Source organism: Lethenteron reissneri, chromosome 31 (assembly GCF_015708825.2).
Source record: "Lethenteron reissneri isolate LAM-NWPU_2019-01 chromosome 31, ASM1570882v1, whole genome shotgun sequence".
In the NCBI taxonomy this organism is placed as follows: Eukaryota; Metazoa; Chordata; class Hyperoartia; order Petromyzontiformes; family Petromyzontidae; genus Lethenteron; species Lethenteron reissneri.
Window position 1 is genome coordinate 12,532,249 of NC_083809.1, and position 19,966 is coordinate 12,552,214.

Below are 19,966 nucleotides of genomic sequence, written 5' to 3' on the forward strand. Positions count from 1 at the left end.
AAAACCAACAGAATCATCACGAGTTCGACTTCCCTAATCGAACCAAGCAAACGTCCCTCTCTAAAACCATCGGCGGCAAGACCTCCCAGACTCTATGGTCTTCCCAAGATCCCCTCCCGGGGGTCCTCTTATACTGTCAGCATGGCCTGGTTCCGCCCCCGGCCACGCCCCCTTCTGGAACCTACTCGCGGGTTCTCGATGTGCCCCTTCCGTAACCTTTCCCCTCGATCCCGCTCTGGTCTATCACGTGACCTGCTGTCAGGGCTGCTGGAAGCTGCAGATCCCCTTCCCTGCCAGCAGCCAGTGCTATGCTGCTACGCGACCGATTCTACGTCAATCCATACGTAACCATTTAAATTGTTTGGCTGTTTGGTGGGAGAGGGTCTGATAACACATCACCCGAAAACCAACATTGAATCGTAATATTGGTTGTGAAAACCTACGTCGTGTTTAGCCGTGCGGCAGTGGCTATGCTGCATGTGGCCTGATGTCCAACACCGTGGAGGCAGTGAGGGTTGGTGGATAATCACGCGAATGTGAAACTCCCTTGCTGTGGGCTCACCGAGAGAGTGCAGTATAGCAAGTGGACTCATCTCCAGTTAGGTTTTGCTGTCTGTATGGGGATAGTTGCCCCCTCGTGTCCGTGGGTTAATTAAACACTCGTCATTAATTGGCTGAAAACATCTCACAATAACCCAATGCAGGAAACCTGAAAAAGAGCCCCACGACTCTGCGGCTTTTATGGATAAGCTTTTACAGTATGATAAATTATAAGTAATATAGGTAGTTCAGTGTGCGCGTACGAGTGACAACTCGTGCCAGATCAGCGCGGGACCGCACGGCACACTGATAATGGAACTCGGCAGCTTAGCTTTGCACGTGATGAGTGACTCGCGTCTTATCTCATCGACGCCTTTGCACCATGTGCTGCACAGCTGTCCCTGTGTGGCACGAGGTGACTCAGCGAAGGTCTGCAAGAGGGCATTCGTCTGCCGGTATGGAGCGGCGATTGCTGATGTGTGTAATCCCAACTGTGTAATTTGCGGGTAACTTATTTCTTATTTGGCAAGTATGGACCACGACGACGGCACACGATGGCCAACACTTTTAGAATGACGTCAGATGGCACGGAGCTTTTTCTGGTGAATCCGTAACACGATATAAGTAATACTTATTGCTTTCTATAGTGTTACGGTTATTAGTGCTGTGAGTCACGAACACAATTCGGAGGCTTGGAATAACCAGGGATGGCAACGTACTCCAAATTTATGAACTTAACCATTAAGCCCCACATTTTTTCCATTCTACGGTGAACATGCAGGTGCCCAAGCGTTAGCGTCTATGATTGGCGAGAGCCCCTGTTCATATGTTGTTCATGGCGACTTTTTTCTCCACGTGTAAACTATTTTTTATATCATAAACAACTAATATGTATAGTATAATATACAAAGTGATATATATTAATTCATCTATCAATTTACACTTTTAACACCGATGGATGTGTTGTGTTTCTTTTTAAACTCTTGACACCCAGGAGACTTGTAGAGCCAGACTGAGACGAGGATTCTTACATAGGGCTGCTTGCCGTTTATTCACAACTGTTACACACTCTTATACACTCTGTTTACACTCTCTACACTCGACGCTGACACACGTCAGAACTCTGTCCTCTACGCGGACATCCCTCAGCTAGCTACGCCCCGGTACGACTAAAATAACAGTCACCGCTGCTCATTTTCCTCGATGTGGCGGTGGCTCTCGTTTTTAACAGGCCGTCTCACTAACACAGCCACCGTTGCGGTGGTTCTCTTACATTGACATGCTCATCTCTCACAATACAATGGCCACCTCCACAGCTTCGTTTTCCTCGATGTGGCAGTGGCAACCGGTTTTCTTACATTTACATGCAAATTCCATCTCTAGCCCCGCCCACTTACCCTTGGGCGACATCCATCTCAAACCTATATAACATCCTGCTTCAGCAGCTCTCCCGCTATATTTTTTCACCTGATGACGATTGCTTGTGTTGCGATCGAAACGTCGTGATATTTTTTATTTTTTCTATCTATGTGGCTTTACCGAAAGACCCAAAGAACAATGAGATGACATTTTATTGAACTATAACTATTAATAACGCTGATCCCTCGCGACAAAGCCCCACGCAGTGTGAATCGTTCAGCGACTGTGACACCACCAATGCTAACGGCGGGTGCCGTGTTTGTGTGCGGGTCCAGTGACAGTCAGTGGCCCTTTTGTGTTTGAGCAAGTGATGGTCTGTGGGGGCAGTGTTTGTGGATTCACGAGTGAATCGGTTTAACACGTCATACGTCTTCGGAGACAATATTTACATTCCTACACCCAGGATGATGCTCGGCGCAGTCCCAAGCGAAACGTCATGAATTCAATCATCGATGTGAGTTTGCGAGGATTGTTCCTCAATTCGTATGGCCGTGTTGGGTGGTGGAGGGTCCTTATTAAATAAATTTGGCCAGACCATTACACGTGGCCTAGTTGAGATATATGGAGTGAGAATGATCTGCATTTGTGTTTTGTTGGTATAGAAGGCATCGGTGGTTTCGCTTTTTCATACGTTCATTTCTCACATGAACGTACTGCACACGGTTTTGCTTTTTCAGTCTTTGAACTTTATTTCATTAAACAAAAACGTATACCTTGTTCGAGTTGGCTTTGCAGAAACATGAAAAAAACAAGAACACACTTGTTAAATACCACCACGCGGTGTGTGTAAACTCGCATTCGTACCTCGCCACATGCGTGCGTATGCATGTTTGTGGGCATCCATGCATATTCCACGCACTTTACCATAAATGTGCATTTTAGTGTGCGCAGTAACGTACTGGTGCATATGCATGTATAGACACAGGGAGTCCACGAGTGTTACACTGTGTGTATATATGTATGTGTGCGTGTCAGCATGTATTGTTATGTCGCTCCCACTCGGAGCGGCTCTAGCTCCCGTCCCTCTGCACTTCTTGCAGGCAGCTGCACCTGCACAAAGACACAGAGATGCAGAGCGGCCGTACCCTGTTCAGCTTGCATATCTGGGGCCCGTTGTTATTGTTATCAATGTCGTTCCTCCCCTGGTTAATCCAGGAAGGCCTCGCTGCCGAGTCCTGCCAGGTGTTCTCAGTCGGGGGCAATGTTGCTGCTGCTGCCGTGTGATCCCAACTAGGTGATGATCTGCAGGTAATTTTTCAGGATTGGAATGTGTTTTCGGCCAATACCGGTTACAACATTGCCTGTGTTTTTTTTTTTTAGCTATGGAAGGAAACTGGAGAACGCGGAGGAAACCCATGCAGAACAAGAGGGAGAGAATACAATCTCCACACACAGAAAGGCACCCAAGTCAGGCATCGAACCCAGGTGATTTTTGGTGTGTCACCACTGCACCGCCACCCTGCCACCATCCTAGAGGGCCACCGAGACATCTATCGCATGGTTTACGGTGTCTTGAGATGTGCTCATATTTTGGGTTATAAAAACAACCAAATAGTATGCATTACGCGTAGATATTAGACTCACCGGCGAGAGGCGACACAATAACAATCGGCCAGTTGCTGTTACCCCTTGTGCACCACGTAGATTGGGCAACAGACGGCTTTGCACGACATAACTGGGGCCACATCATGGAGGTGTCCCAACTCAGAATTTAACGATAGATCGTGAATAATGAGGGCCGAGTTAATAATGCGTGCACCAGGGGGCCCACACCGCTCCCCAGTGCCACCCTTGGATGCACGAACTAAACAATTACTCAGTCCAGTCAGTCGAGTGGCTCGGCGATAGAGCGAGTGGTGCACGTTCGAATGGTCTGCGAGTTCAAATCCGAGTTAATGATAAATAAAATGTCAACTGGAAACGCCGCATTGCCGCCACATGTATTCGCTCCTCGCTCTCGTAGAGAGACAGACGATCATTTGGAGGCGCCAGGAGAAGGAATCACAAATGAGTGGGAAGGCAGCAGCAGCCACACCCTAAGGATTTGGCATGACCAACAATTGCCCAAGCTCTGTGCTCCTCCATGTATTAAAAGATGGTATTGGCCAAATCATTAATTTCATCATGAGGCCTCCTTTGCCAGTACCAAAATATACTAATAGGGTTTTTCCCCTTTTTTCTGGCAACAAAACTGACACCTTTTTCAAGGAATCATGCTTACATTAACCACAATACTTGCAGTCAAAATGCAAACAAAAACAACACTCTCATAATTTATGCATTGTCCTTGAAACTCATTGGTCCACACCAGAGACAGCTTTCCTTAGAGCCTAGTCTCATATGGTGTTCGACCAGATGACGCCAAAAGGCGCACAGTTCAAAGACAACGCACTATCAGAGCATGAGGGATCTTGTTTTAGTATTAGTAACAAATCATTATTAATGTTTATACAGGTGGGAGGAAACACGGGGAAAACCCATACGTGTGAGAGGGCAAAACTTTATATCGCGTACAGATGGAACAAGTGGAATCCACACTTTCCTGTACTGCCATTCCCTGGTGAGCCAGGGTACGGCTCCTCCTCGATGCCCACCCATCTCGGTGTGATCCAGAACCCTCGCTGCTGCCTCCACAACGCTGGATTCCAGGCAGCATAGCCACCACCACCACCGCCCATTATGAGGGATCTTGTTTTAGGGGAAGTCAACTGTGGTTGTCCTATGAATATGCTGCAGCGCCGTCAACAGGAGAGGAGCACCAATGCATACATTCTAATTTCTTCAGGAACTCACTCGGACTCTGAATACAACACTGTGCATGGACACGACTGGTAGCCACGTATCTGTCGCTGCTGTGTTGACACAATAAGCAACCCGCTGCTATCCTCACACAGCTACACTCACTGGCTGCTCCCATGATCCCCTGGAGGGAGACTTTCCCTTGATTTGCCCGTCATTGGGATCCCAAAAGGAGGCAGGACAGGAATTCTTCGGCTCATTCGGATCTCAATGTTAGATACAAGTTGAGTAAGTCGTCGCTTCCCAGCATCGAATCAATCCTCCAAGCAACCGCCACCACGGGTGCCATATGCCAAAGGCTTGTCCGTTGTTTTAGAGTTTATCGAGATTATAACACACAGTTGAATAGAATCCGCACACATGCCCCCACCACATTACGTTCACAGCCGTTAAGAGACTCACAGGGACAGCCATCATTGTGCGTGCCGACGGCACCCAGGCCTGGGAAGCAAAGGCACGCGAAGCGCTTGCAAGCAAAAAAACGATCGTTGCGATTTCCACTCTGGCCGCGCGCGCAAACTTGCCTGGAAAATCGATTCCCAGGCGAGAGCCAGGCCGGAGAGGAACCTGCGCAGCTCCGAGTCGCAACTGAAGCTGAGGTCCCAGCCGAGGACGCACTGCGAGTCTGCGCCTTCCCTCACCTGCGTCACTCACACGTGTGTGCACACACACGGAGAGCGCATGAAATTAACCCAGCGTGTGCACACTGTGTGTACACAGAGGTGCTCGTGATCAGCACTTTCCCCGACAATCTTTTATGGTTATGTATTGAGCCCAAGGACGAAGGGGAGCCGGTAATTGAGGCGACACTTTTATTTAACAACACTAGTGTACAGGGTCTCTAACACAAAGGGGTAACGGCCCCTTACACCCGCTACCTGGGGAGGTATGGCCTCCGGGCTATCGTGCCTCCTCACACTGGGGACCACTGCACTCAACCCTCCGGTTAGGGGCCCTAGGGGAGGCTATCCTGACCCGACCCAGCCAAGGTTCTCGGGTCCCCGCCACTGGTCCACTCAGTCCCGGCCCTTACAAGGATAGCGGATCTGGGGGTCTCAGGGTCCTACTCGAAGCCGGTCTTCAGTCTTCGGCTTGAGGAACACTGCCGAACCCGGGTCAAGTGTCCGGCTTTTATACACCTACCAGGGTCCCCACGCCCCTGGCCACGCCTCCCTTCCAGAGAGTTCCAGAGGGACCTGGAATCTTCCCCCAGCCCCCCTCTTGGGGTTTGGTGAACCTTGGTGGCCCACACATCTCACCCTACTGGTGGATGTCTGCTAGTGCAGGTAAGTACCCCGTTTATCGCGTTACATCTATACTGGGGATCTTTGTCTTTGTGAATGCATGTATCTGGGTATGAATGAGTGTACCAGTGAGCACGCGTGGCGCATGTCGTGTGTCCGTGCGAGCACGATGCACGGCAGTGGGAGCCTGCCCAGGGAGCGGATGAACCGCGTCTCCACGTCCTCATGGCACAGGAAGAGGTCGTTCCGCGTGAGCAGCAGCACGCCAGGCACAGCGGGCACACGCACGCACACCTACGCACGCACACACATGCCACCGCGTCACTACCAGCACAGCGGGCACATGCACGCAGACCTACACATGCACGTACACACATGCCACAACATCACCACCAGCACAGAGAGCACACGCACGTACACCTACGCACACACGGACACACACATGCCACCGTGTCACCACCAGCACAGCGAGCACACGCACGCACACCTAACAACAACAACCGCCATTCGCCACGAAGTGGCAGTGACATCACCACGACGCTTGTGCCAGGCTATGTGCACGTTGAGGCCACGTAAAATGTCGTACGCCCACTGGCAGGAGGTCACGGGGCAGACCAAGATGCCACAGGTTGACTGACAGAGATGACTGGCTGATGCACTACCTGTGCCCCCTACTGTGCCAACCTGCTGTGCTTTAGCCACACGGCACTCCGCTCGTTGTTGTGAGCGTCGCTCTTCCGCCCTCCATTGTTGTTGGAGGGCGACTGCCTCCAACTACCCAGTAGCGTTCTTCACGAGCCTCCTCCAGAGGCCGATCTTGACACCGCTGGTACCAGTCATCGGCCAGTCCACTCAGCTCCACATCCTCCTATACCACATCACTCCATCTCTTCTCTAGCCTGTGCCGCGCCCGTTTAGCCCCCTCGATCTGGCTGAACAAAAGCTGTTTAGGCATGCGGTGGCTGGGCATGCGGGCTACATGACCCAGCCAAAGCATGCCTAAACAGCTTTTGGAGTTCACCGATTGGACTTTGTCCAGATCTTTCAAGGATTTGTGAGCTCCTCATACAATCCAGTCTGGTTAAACCCAGCATGGATCATAGGCAGGCTAGCCTAAATGTTTCTAACTGGCAAAGATGTTCCATTAGGGGGGTCCATGTTTCGCAAGCGTAGAGGAGGGAGGGAATGACTGTGGCCGAGAAGGCCTGAAGCTTCGTGCGGAGCGACAAACCAGGTAGCTTCCACACAGCGTTACGCAACCGATGAAAAGATATTGCCGCTCGACTGATTCGGAGTGAGAACTCTGCTGTCATACCGGAGCCGGTCATGAGCACACTGCCCAGGTATGGGAAACTCTCCACTCTCTCCACAACTGCCCTATCGACAATTGGGAGTTGTGGGGGTGGAGTGTCCGATGGTACAAAATACCCAGGCAGGTGCTTAGTTTTGGTGGGGCTGACGGTAAGTCCCCACCTCTTAGTGGCAAGCTCCAGGTTCAGCAGCAGCGCCTCCAACTCTTTCTCTTAGTGAGCAGCAATTACCAGATCATCGACATATATTACATGGTTGAGCAATAGGGAGCCATCCCTTGACCGCACCCGGGCATCGATCAGCCTCCCGGTGTATCTGTGCCAGATGGAAATACCTCCGGTACAGCGATTGAAGGCTTCACGAACTATGTGGTCGAAATAGATGTAAAATAATGTGGGAGCCAGAGGACATCCCTGTCGCACCCCAATGTGTACAGGGAATGGCTCCGACTCCCGGCCACGTAGTCTTACCTGGGCCCGCTCACAATCATGAAGATCCTTAATGATTGTGAGCCGAGGGTCAGGGACTCTGAAAGCACGAAGAACAACCCAGAGCCCAGGCCTACTGATGGTATCCTAGGCCTTGACCAGGTCAATAAAGCAGAGATGTAGGTCTTGTTGGAATTCCCTACACCTCTGCTGTAACAGACAGACAGAAAATATGGCATTTGTGCAGGACCGCCCTTTCCTGAAACCGCATTGGGGCTCCGCAAGCCTCTCCTCAGCGTGCCTAGCAAGGCGATGTTGAATAATCCTTGCCAGGACCTTTTCCTGCACACTGAGGAGTGAGATACCCCTGTAGTTGTTACAGTCTGTGCGGTCCCCCTTCTTAAAGAGGGGGACCACCAAGGCATCCTTCCAATCCTGCGGAACTCGTCCACTGGTCCAGAATGTTGCCAGCCTCCCTCAGCATTTCGCTTGGGAAATCCATCTCTACCCGTGCCTTCAGTACTTCCGCAACAGATGGCACCTCAGACAGCCATTCAATATTTGAGGCAGGTTCATCCCCACTTTGTCCCACGTTGTTTTACAGGATTTCCCCTCCTCCAGAACCTCACAGAAATGTTCAGCAAATCTGCAAACCTGTTCCTGGGGGTCGGAGATTGGATCACCTTTCTTTCCCATAATGATGGTAACAGGTGTGGCGCTGCAGGTTACTTTTTTATGGAATTAAAGAGCGATTTGTGATCGCGGGCCATTGAAGCAGACTCCATCTCCTCAGCAAATCGCAACCTCCACCCATCCGCCGAGCGAAGGCTGCCATAAACATACAAATGATAAGCTACTTGATTAAACTATCATTTGTGGCCAGGTCGCTTGTGAAAATGAATGATATAGCTTAGTGGGCCTCAGCTGGTATAATACAAATCTTTCGTTTATAGCGAGCACCTATGAAGGCCGGCACAGCATGCGAGTGGGCGGATGGCCAGCACCATCCCTGGACGCCTTTGTCTCCCAAGTGATGATTTTTACACACCGCACCAGGTACTCATTGAGGCCGAGTCGACCCAAGGTAGACCCAGAACCAGTTCAGTTAATCGTCACTGGTGTTGGCTGTGAGCGGGAATTGAACTCGGGTCACCGGGGTCACAGTGAAAGGTAATAACCACGACACTATCACTCCCCCCACACACACACATACGAGCGGACACACCGTGCACACACAATCCTCTTGCACAAACCATGCGCGCACACATGCACACATGCGCGCACCCCTCTCACACCCACATGCACACACTGAGAACATACGAACAGCAAAAACAAAATCCCCCGTCTAGCCTTAACACACTGTTGGGACAAGTGCTGTTAGTGAACAACATTCGAACGAACAGCACACACTCGCTCACACACACACACGCACGGTCGGCGCAAGCAGCCGACGAGCGCACGCTCACCCCGTGCGACACAGCCTGGCAGATGGCCTGCAGCCAATGGGAGACGCTGGGCTCGGAGCGTGCGGCCAGGCGCAGGGGCGGTCGCCCCGTGAGCAGCACCTGGAAGCTGTGTGGCTGCTCGGCATCGCGCACGCGCAGGCAACCGCCACACCCACCTCCGCTGCGCAACCACCACACAAGACAGCGGGGGGGAGGGCCGGTCACACAATGCCATCCGAGAGCCAGGGACTCCGCTGCCACTGCCTAATGGGTTTGAGCCGGATAGTCTGGGGGGGGGGGGAATGGCACCCGAGTGTGTGGGTTTGCAGGAGTCAATTTGTGCTGAGGGCCAGTGGGGCACTGCCTTCATGACTGGAGACTCAGCGCAGGGAAGTGCGCGCGGGATCGGTCTGCGGTGAAAAAGGTGGCTATGCTGATCGCACATGGCGGAGATGATAACGCGAGTGCCACTCTGTGTGGAAGTGAATCTTGGTTCTATGGTGAAACTCTCCCCTCGCCATAGTAATGCAGAATTTCACCACTGGCCCAGCAGGGCTGTAAACATGTGATCAGTACCAATGCCTTAATGCTCATCTGAGTGGTACATCACTCTGACTTTGACCTTTATGATGACTGGTGCTGCATGTGCGCTGCACTTGTGTTGCACATTCAGTGTTTCTGAATTAGTGTTTCACCTCATGCTGAGAGACATGATTGGTGTCACGCCCGTGCTGTCTTCGTACTGGTACAAGATGCCACTGCTGGAAACAAAAACAGCGCCAGAGCGCACATTTAACATACGTGGACAAGCAAGAGAGTCACACGAGAGAGAGCCAAACGAGAGAGAATGACCCACACACGAGATAGTGAGCTACAAGAGAGTGAGCCACAAGAGAGCCATACGAGAGAGTGAGCCACACATTAGTGCGATGGCACCGAACAGTCTGCACAACCTACTTGATGTACTGCTATCTCCTGTTCACCTCATTTAATTTTCTTAACACAGTTGCTGAGCACAGACCCAAAGGCCCAACATATCAGGCAGGCAGCAACAAACAGCACTATCAAAGTTGTACTAGATATAAGACATGAGTGTCACACATTTCTTGAAATGAGTGAGGTTATAACAGTGTAGTGACATCGTGGATGTCACTGTATGGTGCCGTCCCGGGAGGGTCGTGGCGTGCGATGCACCGTCATCGTAGGTGGGTGTAGTACCAGCCCTAGCGGGGCTTGGTGAGCGTTGGGATAGCGCGGGCACCACGCATGGCGTGCAGTGCAGGCTCCCACAAGGGGGAGCGGGAGAGTGTCAGCCCGGGGACAGGGTTGCCCCGGGCCATGGCACTCTGGTTGACCCCGTAGACACGTGATCTGGAGTGTCCACAGAGAAGGCCCCAGGTGGGGGGGGGGGGGGTTAGGGGGTGATCACGTGTCCAGGGAGAGCTCTCGAAGGGGATCGAGAGGGAGCTCAAACGCTTGCGAAGGCGGGTGGGACCTGGGCGGAGCCAGCCCCGACCCGGGAGGATATGAGGTGGGTCCCTGAGAGGGACCGGGGTCGCTTCGTTCTACAAGCTGGAAGTTCCACGTCTACAAGCTGGAAGCTCTATGTCCTACAAGGCATCAACACGTGGCCGGGGACACGAGTGAGGGTCCGACCCTTCGTAGCTGTAACTCCTACGTATAGTGTAGTTAGTTGGGTGGTCACCACCCCAGGCTGTATCTGGTAAAGGGGCAGTTACCCCTTTGTATATACGTGTTACAATAAATATGTTGCCTCAGAAGAATAACGTCTGCGACTCAGTTGGACTCACTACAATTGTAAGAGCTGGGGAAAAAGAGGCTATGGGAGAGGGAATTCCAGAGTGGAGCAGTGCGAGGGAAGAAGTAGAGAGAGGAGTGAGGTGACCTACAGTATGGGGTGAGTGGGTGGGTGAGTGGGTGGGTGGAGAGAGTGAGTGTGTTGTTATGACCTGCAGTGAGTGTGCGGCAAAGTGGTTGAGTAAGTGAGTGTTGTTGCGACCAGCAGTGTAGCAGTTGAACACAGTTTGGATGACACAGTCTGGTTAGCAACACCACGGGTGTGGGAGTCAATGAGTGAAGTTTACGGGAACACTAACAACCTAACAACGGTAGCAGGGAACGAGTGACTGGAATGAATCCATTAGAGCTGGATCAATCACCCCAACTGCCTTACAGCGTGTCCAGCGCAGTGAGGTAGGGACTGGGAGATCGGCGGTAGTCAAGCGCGACCACTAGAGTCGGTGGCACCGAAGCCTGCGACCCACTTGGTGTATCACCTAGCGATGCTGAAACCTCAAAACCGCAGATGTCACAGTACACCGCACGTTGCTCCACACGCACGCACCTGAGCACCAGGTAGCACGGCTTCCACGTGTGGCCACCAAGGCGCCCCGTCGTGCGGTACACGAGCAGCTCCTCCTTGTAGGGGACACAGCCCGGCCCCTGGGGGCAGCGTGGGGCCTGCAGGCAGCCTGCCGCGGCACAACCGGAGCCGGGCGCGCACTGCTGGTGCACCTCCTCCCAGTGCACGTAGCTGTAGCACGCGACATGCACTTCGGCCAGCTGCAAAGACAAAGGTACCCCGTGTAGCATTAACAGACCCGTCAGGGTCGAGTGCTGTTCGTGAAGACTTGTTTAAAGCCGTCATTTAATGCCTAAGAGAAACCCACAACCGGTTCAGATTTCTATGAGCCCTATTTATTTATGTGTGTGTGCATTTGTGCGTGTGCATGGGTTGTGAGAGGGGTGTGTGTGCGCATATGAATATATTGGTTACGGATGTTGGCAGTGGAATTAATAACATTTCCGGGTTCATAGAGCAGATGCGCGCACACACACAGATGTAAATCAGAGGTCGCAAACGGGTTTTGATTCCTTACCCGTACCCGGCCGCACCAGGGTCGCTAACGGGTACCCTACCCCGGCTACCCGTACCCAGCCGGGTACGGGTAGCCGGGTATCGGGTAGGGTACGGGTATCGGGTACCCGATTGCGACCTCTGATGTAAATACAAAAATCCCTGCATAGTGCTGTTAGCGGGCACCTATGAAGACCGGCATATCACACGACGGGGTGGGTGACCAGCACCACTCCCGGCCGGCTTTGTCTCATCAGTGGCGATGTTTACACATTGCACTCGGTACTCATTTTGAGGCCCAGGACCGGTTCAGAAAATCGTGAGTGGGAATTGAACTCGGGTTGCCGGGTTTGAAGTGCAGCACGCTAACCGCTACACTACCGCTCTCCTCTACCCATAGATGCTCACACACTGACACACACACACATGCACACATATACACGACCCCATACAAATAAATTAACACAAATGCAGGCAAGCCCACACAGAGACACATGCATACACACACACGCATACAAACAAAAACAAATGTATACATATGTAGTGACTGTACTTGTCACTGTGTGGTGCCGAGACTTGTGAAGTCACGGCCGGTAATGTTGTCATTGCGGGCAGCCCGGGTTGCGGGCTGCAGTACCAACACTAGCGGTGGTTGGGTGAGCACTGGTTAGTGTGGAGGCACCGCGAACAGTGTGCGGTGCCGGCTACCAGTGAGGGAGCGAGAGCGAGCGTCAGCCAGCCAGGGTTACTCTGGGGCATGATACTCTGGCTGACCTGTTGTCACGTGACCGGACGATACTGGGGGGGGCACCGGTGGACGGGGGCCGAGAGGCGGTCACGTGGTTCCGAGGAGCTCTCGGGAACATTCGAGAAGGAGCTCGAGAAGCATGGAAGGTGGGCGGGGCTAAGGGCGGAGCCAGCCCCAGCCCCGGGGACATATAACGAGAGCTCCGTGGGGAGATCGGGGTTCTTCGTGTGTTGGTGTTCGAAGATCCACGTAGGGGAGAAGAAGCCTCTAGCCACGCGGTCCGGGACCCAGCTTGTGGTCCGGACCGGGATAGCGAACCGCGTCTAGTTCTGCCGTAGTGTGGTTAGATGGGCATTCGAGACCCGAGCATAAGTTGTGCTGTGTTTGTGCTGTTGTGTGAATAAATAGTGTTGCTCCCAAGATAACATCTGTGACTCAGTTGGACTCACTACACATATACAGGAACACATTACAAACAAAAACAAATACCCTTCGTATAGCCTGAACAGACCGACCGCCTTTGTCTCACCAGTGGTGATGTTCACACACCACACTAGGTACTCATTTGAGGATGAGTCGACCTAGGGGAGGCCCATGACCAGTTCACGTACACAATAACACGCTACGCATGCATTTGTAGTGACAGAACGGTCACTACTGTGTTGGCCCGTACGAGGGCTGGGGGCCCCAAGGGGGTGCCTGGGGGGTCACGTGCTGGAGGGATCCGGACCTTCCCAGAGGTGGGGGAAGTGAGGCGTGGCCTGGGAAGTGAGGCGTGGCCTGGGAAGGGAGGCGTGGCCTGGGCGGAGCCGGCCACGCCAGAGAGACGAGATATAAGGGTGGTGTGAAGGCAGAGCAGGGCTGTTCCTGAGAAGAATGAAGACACCTCGTGAAGATGCCAGAAGAGAAGACCTACAGTGAGCGGACTGCCAGCAGCCACCTGGCTGGGTCACGCTGGAGAGAGACTAAAATACAATTGTGTGTTAGCTAGCGTAGGTCGGTGGTCACCACCCTATGTGTAGAGTAAGAGTAACTGTTGAGTAAACGTTGTGTTAATTAATAAATGAGTGTTGCCTCCCAAGAAGTGTGTGCGCCTAAATTGAACCCATTACATTTGGTGTCAGAAGTTGTGGAAAAATAAATATTGCTAGGTGTTATCCTAGGGAAGTAAAATGGGCACACGAAAAACAAATATAAAACTCATCTGGACGTCTTCGTACGACGGGGATGGTGTGACGACCATCCTTCGGACAGCCCCGGGGATGGCAGCCCCGGTGACAGAGAGAGAGAGAGATGGCGCTGCACGCGGAGCGGCGGGACTTGCATCGCACTGCTGCTTCGCCGCCATCGGGAACGGAGCGACGGAGCCGCGGCGAGAGGACACCATCGTCGCTGCGGTGGCTGGCGGGGGAGGCCCGGGCATGCGGGCCACGCGGTGGGCCCGCCATTTCGGCGGCTGGTCGGGGCACGGTTCCCGCCAAAACGCCGTTCCCGCCATTTTGGCGGCTGGTCGGGGCGCTGTTCCCGCCAAAACGCCGTTCCCGCCATTTCGGCGGCTGGTCGGGGCGCTGTTCCCGCCAAAACGCCGTTCCCGCCATTTTGGCGGCTGGTCGGGGCGCTGTTCCCGCCAAAACACCGCTCCTGCTGCCGAAATGCCGCTCCCGCCGACATCAACGCCTGCAGAGGGGGAGTTCCAGCCTTCTGCTCGAGCGTGAGAGGTGGATGGGTTCGCAAGAGCAGGCCGTGTTCACCATCAAAGATTCTTCAGGCCGTTCCAGTGCTCCACCTTGCCGCCCTCCGCTATTCACAGTTTGCCAGGCGAGTTGTGACTTGACAAGCACCCGGCCCCAATAAAAATAATAATAATAACTTCACCCATCTTACGTGTGCCGGGTTGCGATCGCGGGTGGTTTTTTTTTACTCGCTGGGTTGCGGAACGTGTTCGTCCGGTTGTGTGCGTGAGAAATTGACGCGGCGACCAGTGTTTGTTGTTAATTACGGCGTCGAGATCGGTATCTTCTGGGGGTAGTTAATGATTAATTCGTTGTTGGTGTCCCGAGCTCCGTTGATATCCTGTATGTTGCCGTGTTAATGACTCGTGTTGTTACATCGTTGTGTTGCGAAATCGCCATTGTTATTGTGTATACTGTATGGAGTTTCGCTCGTGATTGTCATTTGCAACTGTCAGAAACTTTGATCGTCATTGTTAACAGTGTATGGAATGTTGGGTACTTGCTTGTGATTATTTACTATGTACGGATTGTCTGGAGTATTGATTGTGTGTGTTGCCATGTGGGGACTGGATGGTGCATTGTGCCAAATGATTGACTGTACGAACTTCGTATACTGCATATACTGTATTAATCAATTCGGCGATTCTTGGGGTTTGTGTACAGTTTTTTTCTCTCAAAATTCGAATGCCCTGAGTCCCATGGTTAATGTTGAAGGGGATTTTGAAGTGACAGGTTCGGTTTGTTTCAAACTCACTGGTTGGTTCCTGTCCGTTGTTGCACAGATGATGTCTTTTGTGCGGGAATGCTCCTTGTGTTCTACATGGATCGGGGGTGCGTTTCCGTTAATTGCCGTCAAATTGCATTGCTCTCTCCACTCGGTTGGTACAGCTGCATTGCTGCAATGCGAGTCTCGGAGATGATGTGTACGGATACGGGATGTGAGGTGTATTGTTGTGACCATTGAATATTCGGGATCGTCAAAAAAAAAAAAAATTGTGCGTACCTGTTCGGCATTGGATTAGTTCTGTGGGGGATCATAATTCAAATTGTATGTGTTGTGATGGTGTTAAATTGCGATGGTGACATGCTGCCAGGGATTTGGAATTGTGCTGCTGGCTGTCACTATCTTGGGGCGCAGGTCCTGACCAGCATGGCCCAGTGAGTGTTGCGTGTCTAACATGAACGTTGTGGTCCCGTCATGCTATGGCTGACGGCTTGACCTGACAGCCCGGAGCTTGAAACACTCCGTGGTATGTCTAGCCTAGTGGGCTGTGCGCTCACATGGCTCGGAGAGTGTGGTCCCGTCATGCTATGGCTGACGGCTTGACCTGACAGCCCGGAGCTTGAAACACTCCGTGGTATGTCTAGCCTAGTGGGCTGTGCGCTCACATGGCTCGGAGAGTGTGGTCCCGTCATGCTGTGCCTGACGGCTTGACCTGACAGCCCGGAGATTGAAACACTCCGTGGCATGTCTAGCCTAGTGGGCTGTGCGCTCACATGGCTCGGAGAGTGTGGTCCCGTCATGCAATGGCTGACGGCTTGACCTGACAGCCCGGAGAGCGAAACACTCCGTGGTATGTCTAGCCTAGTGGGCTGTGTGCTCACATGGCTCGGAGTGTGTGGTCCCGTCATGCAATGGCTGACGGCTTGACCTGACAGCCCGGAGAGCGAGACACTCTGTGGCTTGTCTAGCCTTGTGGGCTGTGCGCTCACATGGCTCAGGGAGGGTGGTCCCGTCATGCTATGGCTGACAGCTTGACCTGACGGCTCGGAGGTTGAGACCCTCTGAGGCGCGTTGAAACAGTGGGCTGGAGATTCGTAAGGTTCGGGTGGAGTTGGCCTGTTACGTTGAGACTGTTTCCCTCAGTTGTTAGGGTGCATGTTGTGCAGTGAGTGAACGATGGGTCGTCTCAGCTCGGTCGGTACAGCTATATGCTGCGATGCGAGTCTGGGAGAGAGACTGGGTCATCTCAGCTCGGTCGGTACAGCTATATGCTGCGATGCGAGTCTTGGAGAGAGACTGGGTTAAAATCCCACCGATATGGCCGACGTGTGCTACTGGTTGTGACGCCGCGTCGGAAAGGCGGTGGGGGGGTAACATGGAAATCCCCCCCCCCGATATGGCCGACGCGTGCTACTGGTTGTGACGCCACGTCGGAAAGGCGGTGGGGTGGTAACATGGAAATTCCCCCCCCCCGATATGGCCGACGCGTGCTACTGGTTGTGACGCCACGTCGGAAAGGCGGGGGGGTGCTAACGGGTGACTGTCATTGCATGCGTGATTCTAACGGTGGGGGGGCTGTGCTGTAGCGTAAGTGGGTTAGCCAGTTTTCATGTATATTTGTTGTTAATTCCCCGTTTTCTATGCGGTTCCCTTTTACCCTCGTCGATTCTGTATATATTACGTGATTGTATTTCTTATCGGTCGCCGGTCATTTATTGATGTTGCTGGTTCGGAGGCACACCTTTTCGATGTTCACAGTTGTGTTACAGCCGGGGACGGCTGTGTGTTTATACAGGAGGGGGTGATGTAGTGACAGAACGGTCACTACTGTGTTGGCCCGTACGAGGGCTGGGGGCCCCAAGGGGGTGCCTGGGGGGTCACGTGCTGGAGGGATCCGGACCTTCCCAGAGGTGGGGGAAGTGAGGCGTGGCCTGGGAAGTGAGGCGTGGCCTGGGAAGGGAGGCGTGGCCTGGGCGGAGCCGGCCACGCCAGAGAGACGAGATATAAGGGTGGTGTGAAGGCAGAGCAGGGCTGTTCCTGAGAAGAATGAAGACACCTCGTGAAGATGCCAGAAGAGAAGACCTACAGTGAGCGGACTGCCAGCAGCCACCTGGCTGGGTCACGCTGGAGAGAGACTAAAATACAATTGTGTGTTAGCTAGCGTAGGTCGGTGGTCACCACCCTATGTGTAGAGTAAGAGTAACTGTTGAGTAAACGTTGTGTTAATTAATAAATGAGTGTTGCCTCCCAAGAAGTGTGTGCGCCTAAATTGAACCCATTACACATTTACAACATGACCACGAATACAAGCACACACAACGCAATGCACGCAACGCACGCAACACACGCAACACACGCAACACACGCAACACACGCACACACGCACACACGCACCGGGCACGGTGTCTCGCGCGCGACGAAGGCCATGAGGGTCGGGTGCGTCTCGGACGTCTCCGTGTGGGTGCGTGGGTACGGTGGCTCCCGGCAGCCGCGCACCAGCGCCGCCGTCAGAGACAGCAGCAGGAACCTGGGAGAGCACGCAATCACATGCAATCACAACATGGACGCACGTACGCAAATCACAACACGGCCGCACACGCAATCACACGCGACGCACGTAATCACACACGACGCTCGCCACGTATACGCACTTGACACTCGTGATTTAATTGCACGCGCCGGTGGACGTACTCAGTGAGGCCGTGCTCGGCGGTGTCGATCCAAGTGTGCTGGCGCTGGGAGGCGTCGTCCAGCCGCACCGCCTGCCCGTGCACGCCCACGCGCACCGCCGCCAGCTGGTGGTAGGGGGTGGCTCTCTCTACCGCAAACGGCTTCTCCGCCGTCCCTATAACGCAGAGCACGCGGACCGCCGTGAGCCGCCGGCGGTGGTACTCATGCTGTCTGGTCAGAAGCGTCGAGGCCCCCCGTGCCCTCATTTCCTAGACCTCCATTGTTGGCTGGCGGCAGCGGCAATCTGACCGGTAAGTCCGGATCCGATGTCATCTTATTGTACCTTCATTGTGCCCGTGTCCTCATCCGCATTTTGAAAAGCAGAAAAATAACAAAGAAATTCCATAAAAAGTTCAGGTGCAGGAGTGACAATTGTCGAATATAAATGCAACGCTAAGGCTGTGCGATGCACTCGTACAACCCCACGGAGTATTGCTTTCAGTTCCGGACACCACGGTACAAATAGGACATTGCTGCCTGTGGTCGAATCACATTATTGCTGGGGTTATTGTCAATACTTTGTTCATATGAGTGTAACAAAGGAATGGGTTGACCCATAAAACATCGCTCATGAGGGACACTGGCACGGCCCATTTTGTGTAATTGGTCACGAGGAGAGGACATATCGAGAGAGACCTGAGCAGCCATGTTCAATTGAGACTCCAGGTCTTTTCTCAAAGACGAATCCTTTTAATATGTGGGCCTAAGACCAGGCATAAGTAGTTTAATTTAATACAGGACATTTAATAAGAAAAGTACTACTGTATAAAGAATACAGAGACATGGGGGAAACTGGTGGTTTAAAATATTAAAGTGAACAGGCAGACCAGTACAGGCAAACCTCGGCAAGTGCTGAAAATGCGTTCCTGGAGAAGTAAGCGCGAATCGAATTGGCGGTAACACGGGGTCATTATACCGTTGTATGTGTGGGGATGTATTCTGACAGCGCGACCGCCCTGCTGTGCATACCCTTGCGCACGAGGTAGACATGGCAGTCGGTGAGCACCACGAATAAGGACCGTACCGCACCCTCCGCGTGCCCCGTTGTCAGCTTCAGCATCTAGGGGAGAGGGACCCGGGGGAACCTCACCAGAATGAGCACAGCGACAACAACAACAACGACCGTCGACAATCAGCCCGCAGCCTTAGCCCCGGGCCAGGTGAATGTAGCGATGCACGGCTAACCCCAGTCGCCTGCCGTGTCGGGGCTGGTGGTGGTGGCGACACGGTAGTGCGTTCACCGCTTATTGCAGAGGTTCGTGGTTTTATTCCGGTAGGCCATCCCGGTTAATACTGCAGGTGCATTGATCGGAGCAATACGCGCACCATCTGCTTCATGGTGGATGTTAAAGACGCGAGTGGAAACGACCGGGCCACTGTGTGCCGGCATCACAGTCCAAGCTGGCAAAATTCAAACAATACACCGCAAACCGCTCCCAATTTGGGATTACACCCAGCGGAAATAGTCGCCCCCCTACTCTGGAAGACTGCTGCCCACCTGCAGGCCGGGTACCGAAGTCACCTTGTGCCACACAAGGACAGCTACCACTGGATGTGCCCTTTCAAATGTTTTGAGACGGTGTGTGATGTTTAGCGCTCTAGAGACGCCCCAGCATACAGGATGCTTGTAAACCAGAGGTGGGCGGTTCGACGCCATCTCCCAGCATAGAAGTTGAAAAAATGGGGACGAGTTCCTTAAATTCCACCCCCCCACTGCCTATGTCCATCCAGCAGCATCACAAGTGGTTCAACAGTTAGCCTATTGGCAGGTCACATGTGGTGCGGCAGAGTATCTATGGGACCTTTTTGCCATTATCAAATTGATGAAAAAATAAGAATAGGTTTCACCCTTTCTGGCAACAAAACAGGTATTAAGATGATCAAACACCACTGGCAAAAATATCCAATGATATATCTGCTCACCCCGATCTATAAATGCCCCGATACGTGCATTGTATTTGAATTGT

The 19,966-nt window shown here is 52.9% G+C and overlaps 1 protein-coding gene across 5 annotated transcripts in view; it reads right to left on the reverse strand.

The window, feature by feature from the left end:
• Window positions 1–2,201: 2,201 nt before the first annotated feature.
• PLEKHM2 (pleckstrin homology and RUN domain containing M2) overlaps window positions 2,202–19,966 on the reverse strand; it is a 38,003-nt gene continuing 20,238 nt past the window's right edge. For 3 of the 5 annotated variants that reach the window (XM_061563598.1, XM_061563601.1, XM_061563599.1), the window contains 8 exons: window positions 18,969–19,059; window positions 17,961–18,114; window positions 17,664–17,796; window positions 11,552–11,769; window positions 9,882–9,947; window positions 9,208–9,367; window positions 6,129–6,296; window positions 2,533–5,399 (listed from right to left, as the gene is read on the reverse strand). In XM_061563598.1, coding sequence (XP_061419582.1) covers window positions 5,172–5,399; window positions 6,129–6,296; window positions 9,208–9,367; window positions 9,882–9,947; window positions 11,552–11,769; window positions 17,664–17,796; window positions 17,961–18,114; window positions 18,969–19,059 — 1,218 coding nt within the window. In that variant the 3' untranslated portion in view covers window positions 2,533–5,171. Of the gene's footprint in view, window positions 5,400–6,128; window positions 6,297–9,207; window positions 9,368–9,881; window positions 9,948–11,551; window positions 11,770–17,663; window positions 17,797–17,960; window positions 18,115–18,968; window positions 19,060–19,966 lie in introns of all 5 variants that reach the window. The other 2 variants (XM_061563597.1, XM_061563600.1) reach the window with 2 other exon arrangements.